The sequence below is a fragment of the Anomaloglossus baeobatrachus genome, chromosome 4 (assembly GCF_048569485.1).
Source record: "Anomaloglossus baeobatrachus isolate aAnoBae1 chromosome 4, aAnoBae1.hap1, whole genome shotgun sequence".
NCBI lineage: Eukaryota > Metazoa > Chordata > Amphibia > Anura > Aromobatidae > Anomaloglossus > Anomaloglossus baeobatrachus.
The window spans coordinates 667,376,974-667,392,037 of record NC_134356.1 but is presented as its reverse complement, the minus strand read 5'-3'; the positions used below and the strand labels follow the sequence as shown (position 1 = coordinate 667,392,037).

General features: G+C 43.1%; 1 protein-coding gene across 1 annotated transcript in view; it reads right to left on the bottom strand.

Moving 5' to 3' along the window:
• LOC142302077 (complement C3-like) overlaps positions 1 to 15,064 on the bottom strand; it is a 339,126-nt gene that overhangs the window by 54,497 nt on the left and 269,565 nt on the right. Inside the window, exons 28-32 of the mRNA XM_075343156.1 lie at positions 12,633 to 12,783; positions 10,226 to 10,389; positions 6,273 to 6,431; positions 4,339 to 4,398; positions 158 to 248 (exon numbers count right to left, since the gene is read on the bottom strand). Of these exons, the coding sequence (XP_075199271.1) occupies positions 158 to 248; positions 4,339 to 4,398; positions 6,273 to 6,431; positions 10,226 to 10,389; positions 12,633 to 12,783 (625 nt within the window). The remainder of the gene's footprint in view (positions 1 to 157; positions 249 to 4,338; positions 4,399 to 6,272; positions 6,432 to 10,225; positions 10,390 to 12,632; positions 12,784 to 15,064) is intronic.

Sequence of the window (15,064 nt, the reverse complement as noted above, 5' to 3'; positions counted from 1 at the left end):
TGTAAAAATTGAGATCCCTGAAGATCCGGGAACAAAATGGTTTAGAATTTCTACTGTTATGATTAATATTATTATGCCTGTGAATCATCTTATATTGTGGACGCTTCACATGGAAAACGCTAGAATGAAAGATAATATGAGGGTGCAAATATCTTACCGTCAGGGTCCTCCTTAATGGTCACTGATAGATCAAAATTGTTGCACTTGTTCTCCTTCTCTGTCTCAATAGCATTATAGACTGACATTACCTAGAGGTCACATGGAATTTTTAGGAAGGTTGATCAAAAATAAAAAAAAAAAAAGAATAAAAATAAGTTATTTCAATATCAATCAGTATGTTGTTCAATATATCATATTATGTATAATAATCAGTATCGATAGTTAATATAAAGTGTTAGTGGGAGTCTGCGGACTCCGGAATTTATTCTATCTGATTCAAAAGCGCAGGATGTCCCTCTTCCTTGGACCATGCCGGACACTGCAGCTCTGCTAGTTTTCAGTCTGTTGATAAGTCTTCAATCAGGTCAGTGCAGAGAGAATCAATTACCATTTTGTTAAAGATAAAAGTATAGTTGTGTTAATTAATATAATTTCAACTGCATTTACCTCAAATTAAAAAAGTTAGATTCACCAGGATCTGCTTTCTTCTCTGATTAACTTTGAATGCTGCCTTTTCTCTAGTTTATAGAGGACTAGGAAGGGTTTAATTAAAAAAATGTTATCCTCATCTTTTCTAGGCCCCCTATAGACCTGCCAGACTGCCCCGATCCTCCAAATAGGTCTTTCATCTTTCTTCTACTATCTTTCTTCTATTATCTTTCTTCAGCTACAGTTTTTCTTCTATCTTCCATTTTTCGTCTTGCATATTCCTTCTTCTGTCGCAGGCGGGGAGGGCGCTGCGCTCACCCTCTGCTCGGGTCCGGCGCTGCTCTGCTGCTGGCTTGTTTGCTGCTCAGTGGCTCGAGCGGTGGGCCGGATCCCGGGGACTCGAGCGGCGCTCCTCGCCTGTGAGTGAAAGGGGTGGTTTGGTTTGGGGATATTGGCCGTGACGCCACCCACGGTTTGTGGTGAGGTTGGGACACCACCGTTGCTCTGGACGGGGATCCCAGGAGCAATGACAGGGAGCAGCTGAGATGTTTTCTCCCCTCTGTGGGTAGGGGGATTTGGTGGTCCCGGGGCCCAGTGATAGCAACTGGGAGATGGATTGCGGGGCTTGGCTAGATGCAGGGTCGCGAGGGCAGCGCAGTGCCAGACGGCACGGTAGTACTCACTCAGCCAGCAACGTACACGGAGTCTCTGGTAAAACAAACGGCTGCATGGACGAGTCCCACAGATGGCTGCGGTGGTCACTCCCGGTAGGTTGGCGGTGACTATCTCTCCCTGCACCTTCAGTGTGTTTTTGGCTCCGATGGCTTCCCACCGGTAGCCCGCTCCCCAGTGGTGTGTTTGCTAGAGGAGCCTCTCTTTGCCCGCAGGCTCTGGCCCTGGGAACTCTAGCTGTGGCGGTAGCTGTATTTCCCCTCACGGTTGAGCGGTTGCCTTCAGTCGGGTCTTTACTGCTGGGAAACCCCGGAGGTTCCCGTCGCTGATGGATTTGACCGGTTTAACGGCGACTCCAAGCCTGGTCGGGGTCCGTAGGCCCTGCCGAATGGTGCTGGCTTTTCTTCGCTCCCTGGTCCGGTACCGGCGGGCCACCGCCCGACCCCGGTCCTTACGGTTGTGCGTCAATCGATCTCGCCTGCAGACGGCCCCCAGCGTCTGCCAACCTTGCTCGTAGGTGCCCGGGCCACGTACCCGGACACGGTCAGTCTGCTCCTTTACCACTTTACTCCTCTCACTTTCCCTTACGGAACTGAACTAACTTCCTTTTCCTGCCTCCAAGACTGTGAACTCCTCAGTGGGTGGGGCCAACCGCCTGGCTCCACCCCACCTGGTATGGACATCAGCCCCTGGAGGGAGGCAACAAGGATTTGTGTCTGACTCTGGTGTTCCTAACCGGGGTGTGGGGTGTGTTGTTGCAGTACCTGTGACGTCCTGGCTTGTCCAGGGCGCCACACTTCCATTTTCCTTTTTCCATCTTTCTTCTTCCATCGGCCTTCTTCAATCCAGTTGTTCTATATTAGGCTGCTTTCTCACATCCGTTTTTTGCCGTGCGGCACAATACGGCGCTCTGCAGGAAAAACGCAAACGTTTTTTTTTGCCGCCGGTTGCTGTTTTTCCTGCATAGACTTACATTAGTGCTGTATTGGGCCGCATGGGCTTGCGTTCCGTCCGGTTTTTGCCGCATGCGGCAGATTCAGCCGATGCGGCGGCCGGATGGAACAATGCCTGGCACGTTTTTTTGTCCGGCAAAAAAAAACGCATTGCGCCGCATCCGGCTGATGCGGCGCGATTTGCAATGCATGCCTATGGATGCCACATGTGTTTTTTTCCACTGCGCATGCTCAGTAGCCTGCCGCAAGCGGCACAAAACGGACGGGCTGCATGTAAAAAACTTATGCAAAGGATGCGGTTTTGTCGCCGCATCCGTTGCATAGGTTTTAGAGCCGGATTGGCCAGCTCTGCTAAAACCGGAGGTGTGAAAGCAGCCTTACTTCTTCAGTTATCTTTCTTATCCATCCTCAATCTTCCAACTTCAATCTTCCTTCTTCATTCTTCAATCTATTGTCTACTGTTTTACTTCTTCAATCTTCTTTCTTCAAACTATACTATCTTCCTTCTAATGTCTTCCTTCTTCAGTCTTCCATCTTTTCTTTTACTTCTTCAATTTCCCTTGCTCAGTAATCCTTCTTCCATCTTCCTTATTCAATCTTCTTTCTTCCATCTTCCATTTCCCTTCTTCCATCTTCCATTTCCCTTCTTCAATCTGCCTTCTTCCATCATCCTTCTTCCATCATCCTTCTTTCATCATTCTTCTTCAATCTGCCTTCTTCAATCTTCCTTCTTCAATCAAGCTTCTACTATTTTCCTTTCTTAATATTCCTTCTTCAAGCTTTCTTTCTTTCTTTCTTTCTTTCTTTCTTTCTTTCTTTTTTTCTTTCTTTCTTCCATTTTCCTTCCTCAGCCTTCCTTCTTCACTCTTCCTTCTTAAATCTTCTGATATGGCAGCAGTACTTGTACCTATTTGGTATCGGGTGCGCACATTGTCTGTCATTCACTGGATATCCCCAGCCTAGCCATTGCGTTGATGGACCGTGTATGACATACAAAGGCAATTTTGCCACGTTGGTTCTCCTGATGAACCCCAAGCAGAAAAGTGGGGGAAAACAAGTAGAGTGACGAATATGCTTATGCTACATCTAGCTTGATCCCTACAGGGTGTCCCTTCTGAAGACCATCTCTTTGAGATAAGTAATATTGGTGTCTTTGTCTAATTCTCAATCTTCTTTTTTATGAATTATTGGCAGAGTGAGTACAAAAACACCTTTAAGAGACAGCCGCCGAGGACTGGGGGCACTAAACAAATTAGGGTGTGTTAACTCCATTGAGATGGTAAGGACACTCCATATCAGGGAGAATTTACCCTACCCCCATATCAGTTCCTTGTTCCCAGAAAATGGAAGGGATGTATCCATTGTGTGTTGTAGTCCTTTTAATAAAATACGGTTTTAACTGCACTAAAAATTGCTAGTAAGGTACTTTTCTGGTAGAACTTTCTTAAATCTTCTGTCTTCAATCTATCTTCCTCAATCTTCCTTCTTCAATTTTCCTTCTTCAAACTACCGTATTTCCTACTCTCCTTCTTCTTCAATCTTCCCTCATCAATCTGCCTTCTTCAATCCTCCTTCTACAAAATTCCTTCTTCAATCTACCTTCAATTATCTTCCTTCTACCATCTCCCTTCTTGTGTCTTTCATCCAGAAGGATCTTCCATTTATTGGGCCCCACCACGTCACCTTGGCGTGGATTTAGCACCATTTGATAATAAAAGAAAGATGGTGGAAGATAAAAGACAGATGATAAAAGATAGAAGATCCAGTCAGAAGAACGGTCTCAGGATAGGTATGAGAAGCACCTGGAAGCAGTGAGTATACATTTTTGTAACCCTTTACTGGCCAATTCAATTTTTCCACTGAATTGCATGAATTTGCGCTAATCGACCTGTGAAACATTCGCTCAGCACTACTTAAAGAAATATAGGTAAACAAATATTCTAATTAAGAAGAAAATTAAGAATGAATCAGCTTTCATTGTAAAGGATAGTATGCATAGGGTAATTCAAAAATGTGAGGAAAATTATAGATGTGAGGAGAATTATTTCCTGAATAAGACATATGGAAAGGGTTGGTCTAAAAAGTGTTTTTTTACAAGAATTAGTAAAATGTATGCTTTTCTTACCACTAAACTGCCTTGACCAGTCCCCGTTGCAGTTACTGTAAAGTTTCTCGGTTCATTTGTCTGCAACGTGAAAGATTAAGTCACAAGAGTCAAGATTTTTTTTTTTCTATCCAATTCCTCACCATTCAGTTACTATTGACTAAAGATATTTGACTCTGTAAACCCACTAGAGGTCGTTAACACAAGAGCAGAGATAGATATAAATTAGGATCAATGCAGGGATGTTACGTCTGTACCGAGGGGAAAGCAAACCAAAGTCAAAGAACAGAGCCGAGGTCGGATACCGGGAGAGCAAGTAAGCATAGGGGAGGGAGTGGAGGACATGGAACAGGATCGTAGTCTGGAGGACAGGGAGGTGCGGAGGACAGGTTGGGCAAGAGGGAAGGAGATTAGGATGGGCAGGAGGGATGGAGGTAAGTACAGATCTGGGAAGCAGAGGTCAGGTCAGGTCGGGCAAGAGGGTCAGGACAAATAGTTCTGGGTAGCAGGACAAGAAACAGACAACTTTTCACAAGAACAGTGCATGCAGCAGAGCCAGAAATATTACTGGCGGCGTCCCGGAGGTAGCAGCACCAAGATATGGTGGTGTGACCCCCAGAATGAGGCCAGATTGAATTGGCCCCTCCCCAGAGACCTAAACCCTGGGGGCAGGTTTCATCCACCGGTTCTGGAACGGCAGAGCCATGCATGAATCATGACAGATTGGAAATTCAGCAAATCATGCAAATTTCACAGGGAAATTAAATTTGCAGAGACTAATACCTTCTCTGGAAATTGAACATTCCTTATTGTGTTCTAGAGTCTCTTGAGATGTGAAAAAAAAATATTTTATATATATATATATATATATATATATATATATATATATATATATATACATACAGTAAATACAGTATATATATCACCACACTATTTACCAGTCGCACTGCCACCTGTTTTCTGTGATGCTTCTTCCTTTAATTGGTCATCTGGATTCTTTTTGGCCACTTGACTCCGTGCCATGGCTTTCATCGTCAATAGCCAAGAGGCATAGTCAACAAAGAAGGCACCAGTATGGAGTAAAGCAGCTGAAGAGGATGAGCATGACAGGGGAATGGGAAAATAAAAGGTGCCGAGGTTTGGATGGCAGGTTACAAGGGTGGTGTGTCAGTTGACCGTAAAGTATTATTGTTATTATTTTAAAGGTTTACTTGCCTATCTATGGTTCAGCAAAATGACTTCACTATTATACCATGTTCATTTTCAAGCTCCTTAAATCTCCTCACCAGTGAGATTGTGCCTGACTCGGCGGTCCTTAACAGTGAGCGTCTCCAAATCGCTGCTTACCAGGTGAACGAAAATGTCAATGTCTGAGTTGTTATTCAGAACAGTGGGGAGATGTGTACTTTTACTCTTAAGGAGTGTGAATGGACTATCCCCTAAAAAAGGAGCGATGTCATCTGAGAGACCAAAGAGTCATCTGACCTCATGGAGGAGGTCCTCTGGGATACCTAACTCGCGACTCTTTTGTCTATCTTCCTGTATGAAGTGTTTACGCCGTTTCAGCTTGCACGCAAAGTAGTGTAAATCATTGATGCACTCAAAAGGTCTCGGGTCAGAAGTAGGGACAAAGGATAGACCCTTGTTAAAGACGAGAGATTTAGAGGATAGATTAATTACCAGTGCTGATCTAGTTGAAATGGGTTGTTGGGGGTTTGTGGACGGGACCAATCCACAATCCCCCCCCCCCCCCTCCAACAACCCATTTCAACTAGATCAGCACAAGTAATTCAGCAAAATGGTGGCCACAATTCATTGCTTTTTTACTGAATTATCATAGAGCACATTGCAAAAAAAAATCTGAAATCTGCAGAATAAGAATTTGATCATTCAAATTCGCTCAATACAATTTGCTTATCTCTACTGCTGACACCATCAACTTGTTGGGTTCTTACCTGTTCTGATCGGGTAACCAAGGCATTATTCTGATTGATTTGAAAAGTTTTACTTCCGGATTTCACAGAAATCTTAAAGGAGACATCCATTTCCAAGTCTTTAAAACCCGGTACATTTATCTGATACTGAGCAAGAGCTTCAAACTGCATCATCGTAGACTAGAGGACAAGAGGTACAGAAAAACAAAGATTCATCATAACTACACAATAATAACCATGGTTGGCACAATAATTAGAAGCACGATTAATTTTCTAGAATGCTTTGGAAAATGTAGAAATATAGCCTACAAAGAAAAAGTAACGGAAAATATATTTTTGTTTGTCCCCAAGACTCTCTACAGTCCTGTGCCAACATTCATCTCCAATCTCATAACCTACATGTGCTCATGGTATCCTTTCCCTCCATATTCAGACCTTCTCTCATAGTGTACCCATTGGACACACTGCCTTGAACCATTAAATTGCAATGAATACCTTCAATTTTTAATTATTCATCCTTGTGGCTCAATATACCGCATATTCCGGTGTAAAAGATGACTGGGCGTATAGGACACCGCCAACTTTTCCAGTTAAAATATAGAGTTTATGAGTAGAGAGCTGTGGAGAAGAAGCGCAATAGGGTTTTACCCCAAAACACACGGGGTAGAGACAGGGAGCAAAAATACTCAACAGATGAAGTTGTTAAAGTCACAACTACTATACAGGCATGGAAAACTTAGATCAAGGCAGCAGCAACCCAAACGGCAGATAACAGAGAACAACAGAAGAAAATAGTGTTTTCATGAGCCGCGCCAATGATCACTTCTCAGGTATTCAGATTAATGGATCTTTATTTTACACAGGTCTACGCAGTTCTGGAGTCTCCGCTCCTTTCCTCAGGACCGTCAGGCATAAGAACACATCAAATCTCATTTGATGTGTTCTTATGCCTGATGGTCCTGAGGAAGGGAGCGGAGACTCCAGAAACGCGTAGACCTGTGTAAAATAAAGATCCATTAATCTGAATACCTGAGAAGTGATCATTGGCGCGGCTCATGAAAACACTATTTTCTTCTGTTGTTCTCTAAAATACAGAGTTTGGAATATACTTGTGTATACTTTGTCTTTAGACAATAACCAGCCAATCATGGCAAGCAATGTACGGTACCTTACCAGCGATTGGCTGGTTGTTGTATACAAATCCTGCTTTTATTGGTCAGCTCTCCCTGACTGCCCAGCCCTCCCTGTCTCTAAGACTATCAGAGCGGTAGCCCATCCGTCTGGCCCGTCCCTTGTATCCTATTACTTCCTTTTCTACCTCTCAGATCTCGCACATGCACGCCTGCGCCGCTTCACTGCAGTCCTCAGGAGCGAGAGCTGAGATGCAGAGAAGGAGTAAATAGGATACAAGGGCGGGCTAGAGGGATGCGCTACCACTCTGATAGTCTTGGAGACAGTGAGGGATTATAAATTTTCTTTTTATAAGACGCACTGGATTATAAGGTGCACCCCAAATTTAGAGATAAAAAAGGTAAAAAAAATGGGGTCCATCTTTATATTTTGTTCTAAAGTTTGCTTTGTTTTTTTTGTTTCTGTTCTTACTTTTCCAATTGTAAAGCACTACAAAATTTTGTGATTCTAAATTAAATGAAGGTAATTAGTAGGGATGAGCGAATACCCTAATATTTGCTTCGCCGAATATCCGGCGAATACGTCACCGCTATTCGACCATTCGCGAATATTCGATGCCCAATGTAAGTCTATGGGAAACCAGAATAATTTCACGTTGGACCTAACGACGAGCTGTGGTGACTGAGGAAAAGGCAGAAACAGTACAGTCCCTCTCTCTCCTCTCCCTCTCCCTCCTCCTTTCCCTCCCCTTCTCTCCCTCTCCCCCCCTCTCTCTCTCTCTCTGTCTCTCTCCCCCTCTCTCTCTCTCTCTCTCCCCCTCTCTCTCCCCCTCTCTCTCCCCCTCTCCCCCTCTCTCTCCTTCTTCCCCTCTCTGTCTCTCTTTCCCTCTCCTCTCTCTCCCTCTCCCTCTCACTCCCTCTCTCTCCATCTCTCTCTCTCCCTCCCTTTCGCCCTCTCCCTCCCCCCCTCTCCCTCTCTCCCTCCCTCTCTTTCTCTCTCTCTCTCTCGTGGATTATGCCGGACCTGGAGGCAGGAAAACGAGCGCCAGGAAGTCAGAAATGAAACTGAAAGTATTGGAGCGGATGTAGTTTTATTCGTTGGATACTGAATGGTGCGAATAGGCGAATAGAATGTTATCCATCGGATACCGAATAGTGGCGTATACATTCGCTCATCCCTAATAATTAGTACTATTGCAAACATGTAATCCAAATATTTATTTTTTTTTACATTGGGCTAAAAGAATAATTTTCTGTGCTTGGCCCAAACTTCATCAGTTGAACAGTAATCATAATCATGGATCCTAAGGCTAAGTTCACATTTCCGTTGTTTTGTATCAGTCACATGCGTTGCTTGACAAATTTGACTGATGCGTTGTACAACGGATGACAACAGATTACAAAGAAAGAATTTATTTGTCGGACTCCGTTGTGTGTGGGGGCGGAGCGCGAGGGGGGCGGAGCGCAAGGGGGCGGAGCCGAGCGGGGCTGTGGCGCTGAGGACGTCAGTGCCGCGGGGACTGCAGGGCTGGGGACAAGTGAGTGTGTGTGTGTGTGTACACATGCGGAGTGCGGGAGGGGGCGGAGCCGAGCGGGGAAGTGTCGGCCTCCTTGCACACATATCCAGGGTAAATATCGGGCAACTAAAAGCAAAGCACTTTTTGCTTGGTTACCCGATATTTATCTTGGATACCAGTGTACACCGCTCAGCGCGGGCTCCCTGCATCCGTAACCACTGTAAATATCGGGTAACTAACCAAAGCGCATTGCTTGGTTACCCGATGTGTATCCTGGTTACGGGTGCAGGGAGCCAGAGAGAGCATGCGCAGCGAAATCCTACGGATTGCGCTGCTCAAAAACGTTACAGGCTGCGTTGCTCCCACCCAGCGGTTTGTTAAAAAGCGACTGACCGCGACGCAGCGGATGCAACGCAGCATCATCAGTCGCAATCCGTCACTAATTGAAGTCTATGGGGAAAAACTGGATTCCTGCTAAATATTTTGCAGGATACCGTAATTCCTCAAGGCGACGGATTGTGACTGATGCAAAACAACGGAAGTGTGAACCTAGCCTTAGTCAGTTTTTTTTTTTTACAAGATCTTCCTTCTAAAAAAAAAAGGAAACAACCCTTAAGGCTAAGTTCACACATCCTGTGTTTTGCATCAGTCACAATCCGTCGCCTTGGGGAATTACGGTAACCTGCAAAATATTTTGCAGGAATCCTGTATTTCCCCATAGACTTCTATTAGCGACGGATTGCGACTGATGACCCTGCGTTGCATCCGCTGCGTCGCGGTCCGTCGTTTTTGACTGACCGCCGAGCGGGGAGCAACGCAGAATGTAACGTTTTTCGGGCCGTCAAAATTAACGCGCCGCGCAGGAATCCGTCGCCATCCGTCAAGCTTGTAATGCATGTCTATGGTGCTGGATTCCGTCGTAATCCGTCTTACAACGGAATCCAGCGCAGGATTCCGTCATGCTCTACTGAGCATGCCCAGCATGCTTGGCACGCCCACTGGGCTGTCCCAAACACAGACGGATCATGACTGATCCGTCAAAAAACGGACGCACAGCGGATGTAACGGACGCAACTGATCCGTTTTTTCACAGGATTCCTGTGAAAGGAATCCTGTGAAAAACACATCAGTTGCATCAGTTGACATCTTGAAAATGACTGATCCGTTGCTGACGGACCTGACGGATTGAAAACACAGGATGTGTGAACTTAGCCTAAAGGAAATGCAACATGGAAGTAAGAGCAGTTGTTGTCTCTTATTTTCCACTATAAATTACTTTAAAGAATCTACACTGAAGTTCTGAAATATAATTGTCAGTAAAAGTAACCTGTGTTGAGGCATAATTCTCCCCATAGTATCTCTTTTCTGTTATCCATTTCACGAGTGGTCCAGCCTTATCAAACTTCTTCAACTTTAAGAGGGTAAGAACGGCATAAGAGGTAGCCTCAATGGAAAGTAGGACGGAGCCCGATTCATCCCAGTAAATGTTACCTGGAAAAATACAATATGGCCCAAGTTTGGTCAAATGTTCTACAATAAATGAAATTATATCATGAATAGGGTTGATCAAATACCACAAATATTCGCCTTCTCGAATATTCGCCGAATAGGTCACCGCTATTCGACTATTCGCGAATATTCGATGCGCAATGTAAGTCTATGGGAAACCCAAATAACAATTATTCGGGCTTCCTATAGACTTACCTTGTGCATCGAATATTCGCATTTCAGTGACTTATTCGTCGGATATTCGTGAAGGCAAAGATCTTGGTATTTGATCATCCCTAATCATGAACTTCCAATGAAGTTCATTTCCTATCAAACTTTCTGTAATGAAAAAACTATTTGGGACATTATAATCTGTAAAATAAACTGCCCTATCTCAAAAAAAATTTGAATTATGTGTAAAATGGAAAGAAAACAAGAATGCAATGATATAGATATCTCTTATCGCCCTAGCTTATTCACGACAGAATGTAGGACACAGGTCAGAAGTTGAATTTTGGACATTTTTCCATTTACGGTAATTGTAATTTTTTTATACGAATTTAAAAATTGATGACTTTTTGAAATAGATGATAGAAAATGATGACCAGGTCTCAAAAAAAAGTTTTGTCCGGTCCAAGTTTGCCATTGTCTAGCATCCCCTCGTCTATTTAGTTAAAATTGTTTATAAATGTCTGGGAAGTTAACAGGTTTTTGCTGAAGTTTTGGTAAAGGAATGTTTTCTCGTTTTTGCCTGATGGAGGATTGTTGGAGTTCCATAGACCAGTTTCTTCTTTGCTGGGTTTTTTTCTATCGATGAAAAGTCTGAACTTCAGGCGGCCAGTTCATCCCCAGAACTCACCTCCTGCCATAGACACTAATGTAACCCTATACCATCAGAGTAGATGGCTGTTGTATTATGGATGGTCCATCTTGTCTTGAGTCCGCAGGATACAGGTTTCCATGATTCAAATTTTTGTTCTTCTGACCACAGAACAGCTTTCCATTTTGCCTCAATCCCTTTTTAAATAATATTGAGCCCACAGAAGTAGGAACTGTTTGGCCTTCTTGCTTTAACTTCTATTTGAGAAGTATATATTGGCCAGTTGTAACGGACAGGCTAGAGGAAAGCTGCTCACAAAGCAGGATCCCGAGAACCCTGAAAGCCTTTAACCCCTATACAGGGATTTGGAATTACACAGGGCCCCGGAGATCGCTACCTTTGGGAGGCTGCAGTCCAGATGAGTGTAGTAGTGTTGCAAGGTCAAACCAGGAGATGTAGAACAGGGACAAAATCAGCAGACTAGGACGTAGTCAGGAAACCAGGCAGAAGTCAAATCCGGATCTGACATTGAGGTACAAAAACGGCAGGCAGGAGAGTAGTCAGAGAACAGACAGAGGTTAAAACATAGGAATCACTACACAGAACAGAGAAGGAACCAGGAAGCAGGAATTCAAAATTATCTCTGGCAGTGACCAGCAGACAGGAGGGGAATTAGAAGGGTGTTGTGTCTTTCCATTGGCTGTAGCTTAATGGTTGTAAGTTCAGCTGAAAGATACACGCCACCTGCAGATCCCAGGGAAATACAGATTAGGGGATCAGTGGAGCCTACCAGAGCCACTGGCACGGACTCTTCTCCCATCACCAGCACTGTTCATGGCGGGAACACAGTGCCACTTGGTGATCAAACCAGAAGTCACAGGAGCGGGCTGCGGTGGTGACGTGACACCGGTATTCACAGACAATAATTTTTAGAAACAGTCCTGAGCTCCATGCAGTGATTTTCATGACTAGATGAATAATTTTAAAAAACGGCTAACCAGGAAAGGTAAAGCAGACAGCTGGGGGCTGGTATTATTTGTCTGGGGAGGCCCATGTTTATTTGGGGTAATAATTTTGGTTATACTATTGGTAATGCTTTTGGTTATTAAAAATAGGGTGTACCTTACGTCATTTTCTTAAAAATTATTTTCTTCAAAGCAGTGCTGAAAAGCTTGTTGATTGGCTGCGATGCAGCCTTTCACTAAACTTTATTAGCATAAGAACAGCACCCAAACTGTGATTACTCCATTTTCAAGTTTTCAAGTTTGAGTACCAGACACCTGGTTTTCGTTACGAACCCGAACTTTACCGTTTTTGTTGGATCCTGCCTAATTGTACTAAAGTCTATACAATAAATTATTATTCTGTAATTGTAAAATTAGAATTATTAAAGTTACAATACATTGTAGTATTGCTTGGATTTTACCTGTAGAAGCGGACATTAATGTATCTGTGTCCTGGAGCTCGCCAGCCATAGCCAGCGCATATGATGTAAGGGCTATGGAGTAGGGTTTCTTCAGGTATCTGTAATTATCTGTAATATACTGTATTGCACGCTCAATGCTTCTAGGTAGATTCTGGATGTATAAGAAATTAAAGTGGAAAATGTATATTTGTAACATTTATATAAAACATAAACAGTATATGAAAAATATTATATTTGTTCTATTTGTTAAATTATTTATGCTTTGAGCTGAATGTTCCTCATGGGTGGGTTTTCATGTGACAGCACTCCATGTGGTTAGTCTGGGTATTACAATTAAAACATATCAATGGCTAACACAGCTTTCCAGATGAATCAGATGGATGATATATAGATTTAAAAATATAACAGTGTTAACAGATACACTTTCCTGCATTGATTTATGCTATAACAGGTACAGAACATGTCCCTGCATGACCTCAGTAGAATAAGCATTTGCATATTCAATCTCACTGATGTTCAGTATAGGAGAGAATCATAGAATCATAGAATATTACAGTTGGAATGGACTTTCTGGGTCGTCTAGTCCAACCCCGTGCTCAAAGCAGGATTCACTAAATCATCTCAAACAGATGTCTGTCCAACGTCTTTTTAAAGACTTCCTTTGAAGGAGAAGATTGATGGAAACCATCTTTCGCCTGTTTTCACACCCTTATTTGCAAATGCTCTTTAGCCTGTAAAGAGGGTGATTCCAATTCAGCTTTACTCCATTAATGGGGAAAACCAAAGCTGAAAAGGGTTTAATTATGGTTCATCCACTTCTGCATAATGCCAATACTACATTATCTATTATATAAAGCTGAATGTATGTGTATCTGCGTGTATGTGTGTGTGTGTGTGTGTGTGTATGGGTATGTGTGTGTATGTGTGTGTGTGTGTATGGGTATGTGTATGTGTATGGGTATGTGTATGTGTATGGGTATGTGTGTGTGTGTTCGCTAAAGGAATCCGCACCGTCGCATTTACAATCACAAAATTTTGCACAGACGCCTCTTGTGACTCAGGGAACGTAATAGACTATGTTTTGTGGGGAAATTTAACCCCGCGCTTTGCAGTTTTTCACCAAAAAAACCTGCCTCCATTAAAGTCAATGGAGCTGGGAGTTATAGGTTATTAAAAGCAGCTGTGATTAGTTGCTATAGTCAACGGAGGACATTCATAGCATAAGAAGCTTATGTGTGAGGTAATGTGATTTTGGTGGAGAGACGAATAGAGAGACAGACAGAGATTCAAAGAGACAGAGAGAAAGACAGAGACACACAGAGACACACAGACACACAGAGACAGACAGGTGCACAGAAAGAGACACACACAGAGACACACAGAGAGAGACACACAGACATACACAGAGACAGAGACACACACACAGACGCACACACACAGAGACACACACAGACAGAACACAGAGACAGACACACAGAGACACACAGAGACACACACACAGACACACAGAGATAGAGAGACAGAGACATACACACAGATTTCGGTGGAGAGACAGATAGACAGACAGAGAAAGACAGACACTCAGAGACAGAGACACAGACACACACAGATACATACACAGACAGAGACTGATACAGAGACATAGACACACAGAGACAGAGACACACAGACACACGCAGAGACAGACACACAGAGACACACACAGAGACACACAGATATACACACAGACAGAGACACACAGAGACTGATACAGAGACATAGACACACAGAGACAGACTCACGCAGAGACAGACACACAGATACACACACACAGAGACACACAGAGACACACACAGACAGAGACACACACAGACAGAGACACACACAGACAGAGACAAACAGAGACTGATACAGAGACAGACACACAGACAGAAACACACAGACACACACGCACAGAGAGGGAGGAGATAAACGGAGAGGGACACAGAAAGACAGACATTGATGGAGATAAACAGAGAGGAAGACAGACAGAGAGACACTTAGTTACTCTCCATGGCAATGCCGGATACTACAGCTAGTTTAAGATAAACAATCAAAACACTTTGAAATATAGCAGACATGTAAACATGATTGTTTCTTTTTTTTTAATCCCTGCATATGGTAATAAAAGACATTTTTGAATTGAATGTTTTAGATAACACTAATATTAATGTGCGGACCAGCTTACTGCTGTGGTGTATAAGCCTTCGGAAGGAATATGTTAACAGAAATTGACCTTTTTTTCAAATAAAAATTTTATGTTAATTTTATATTTCAAAACATTTTGGTAATATAGATATTTTGAAATATTTGAAATATTTTGAAAATATCAAAATTTGCATGAACAAATGGAAATTTTGCAATTATCATATTGGTCATTTATTGGCTATACTAGACTTACACATACGTCCTGA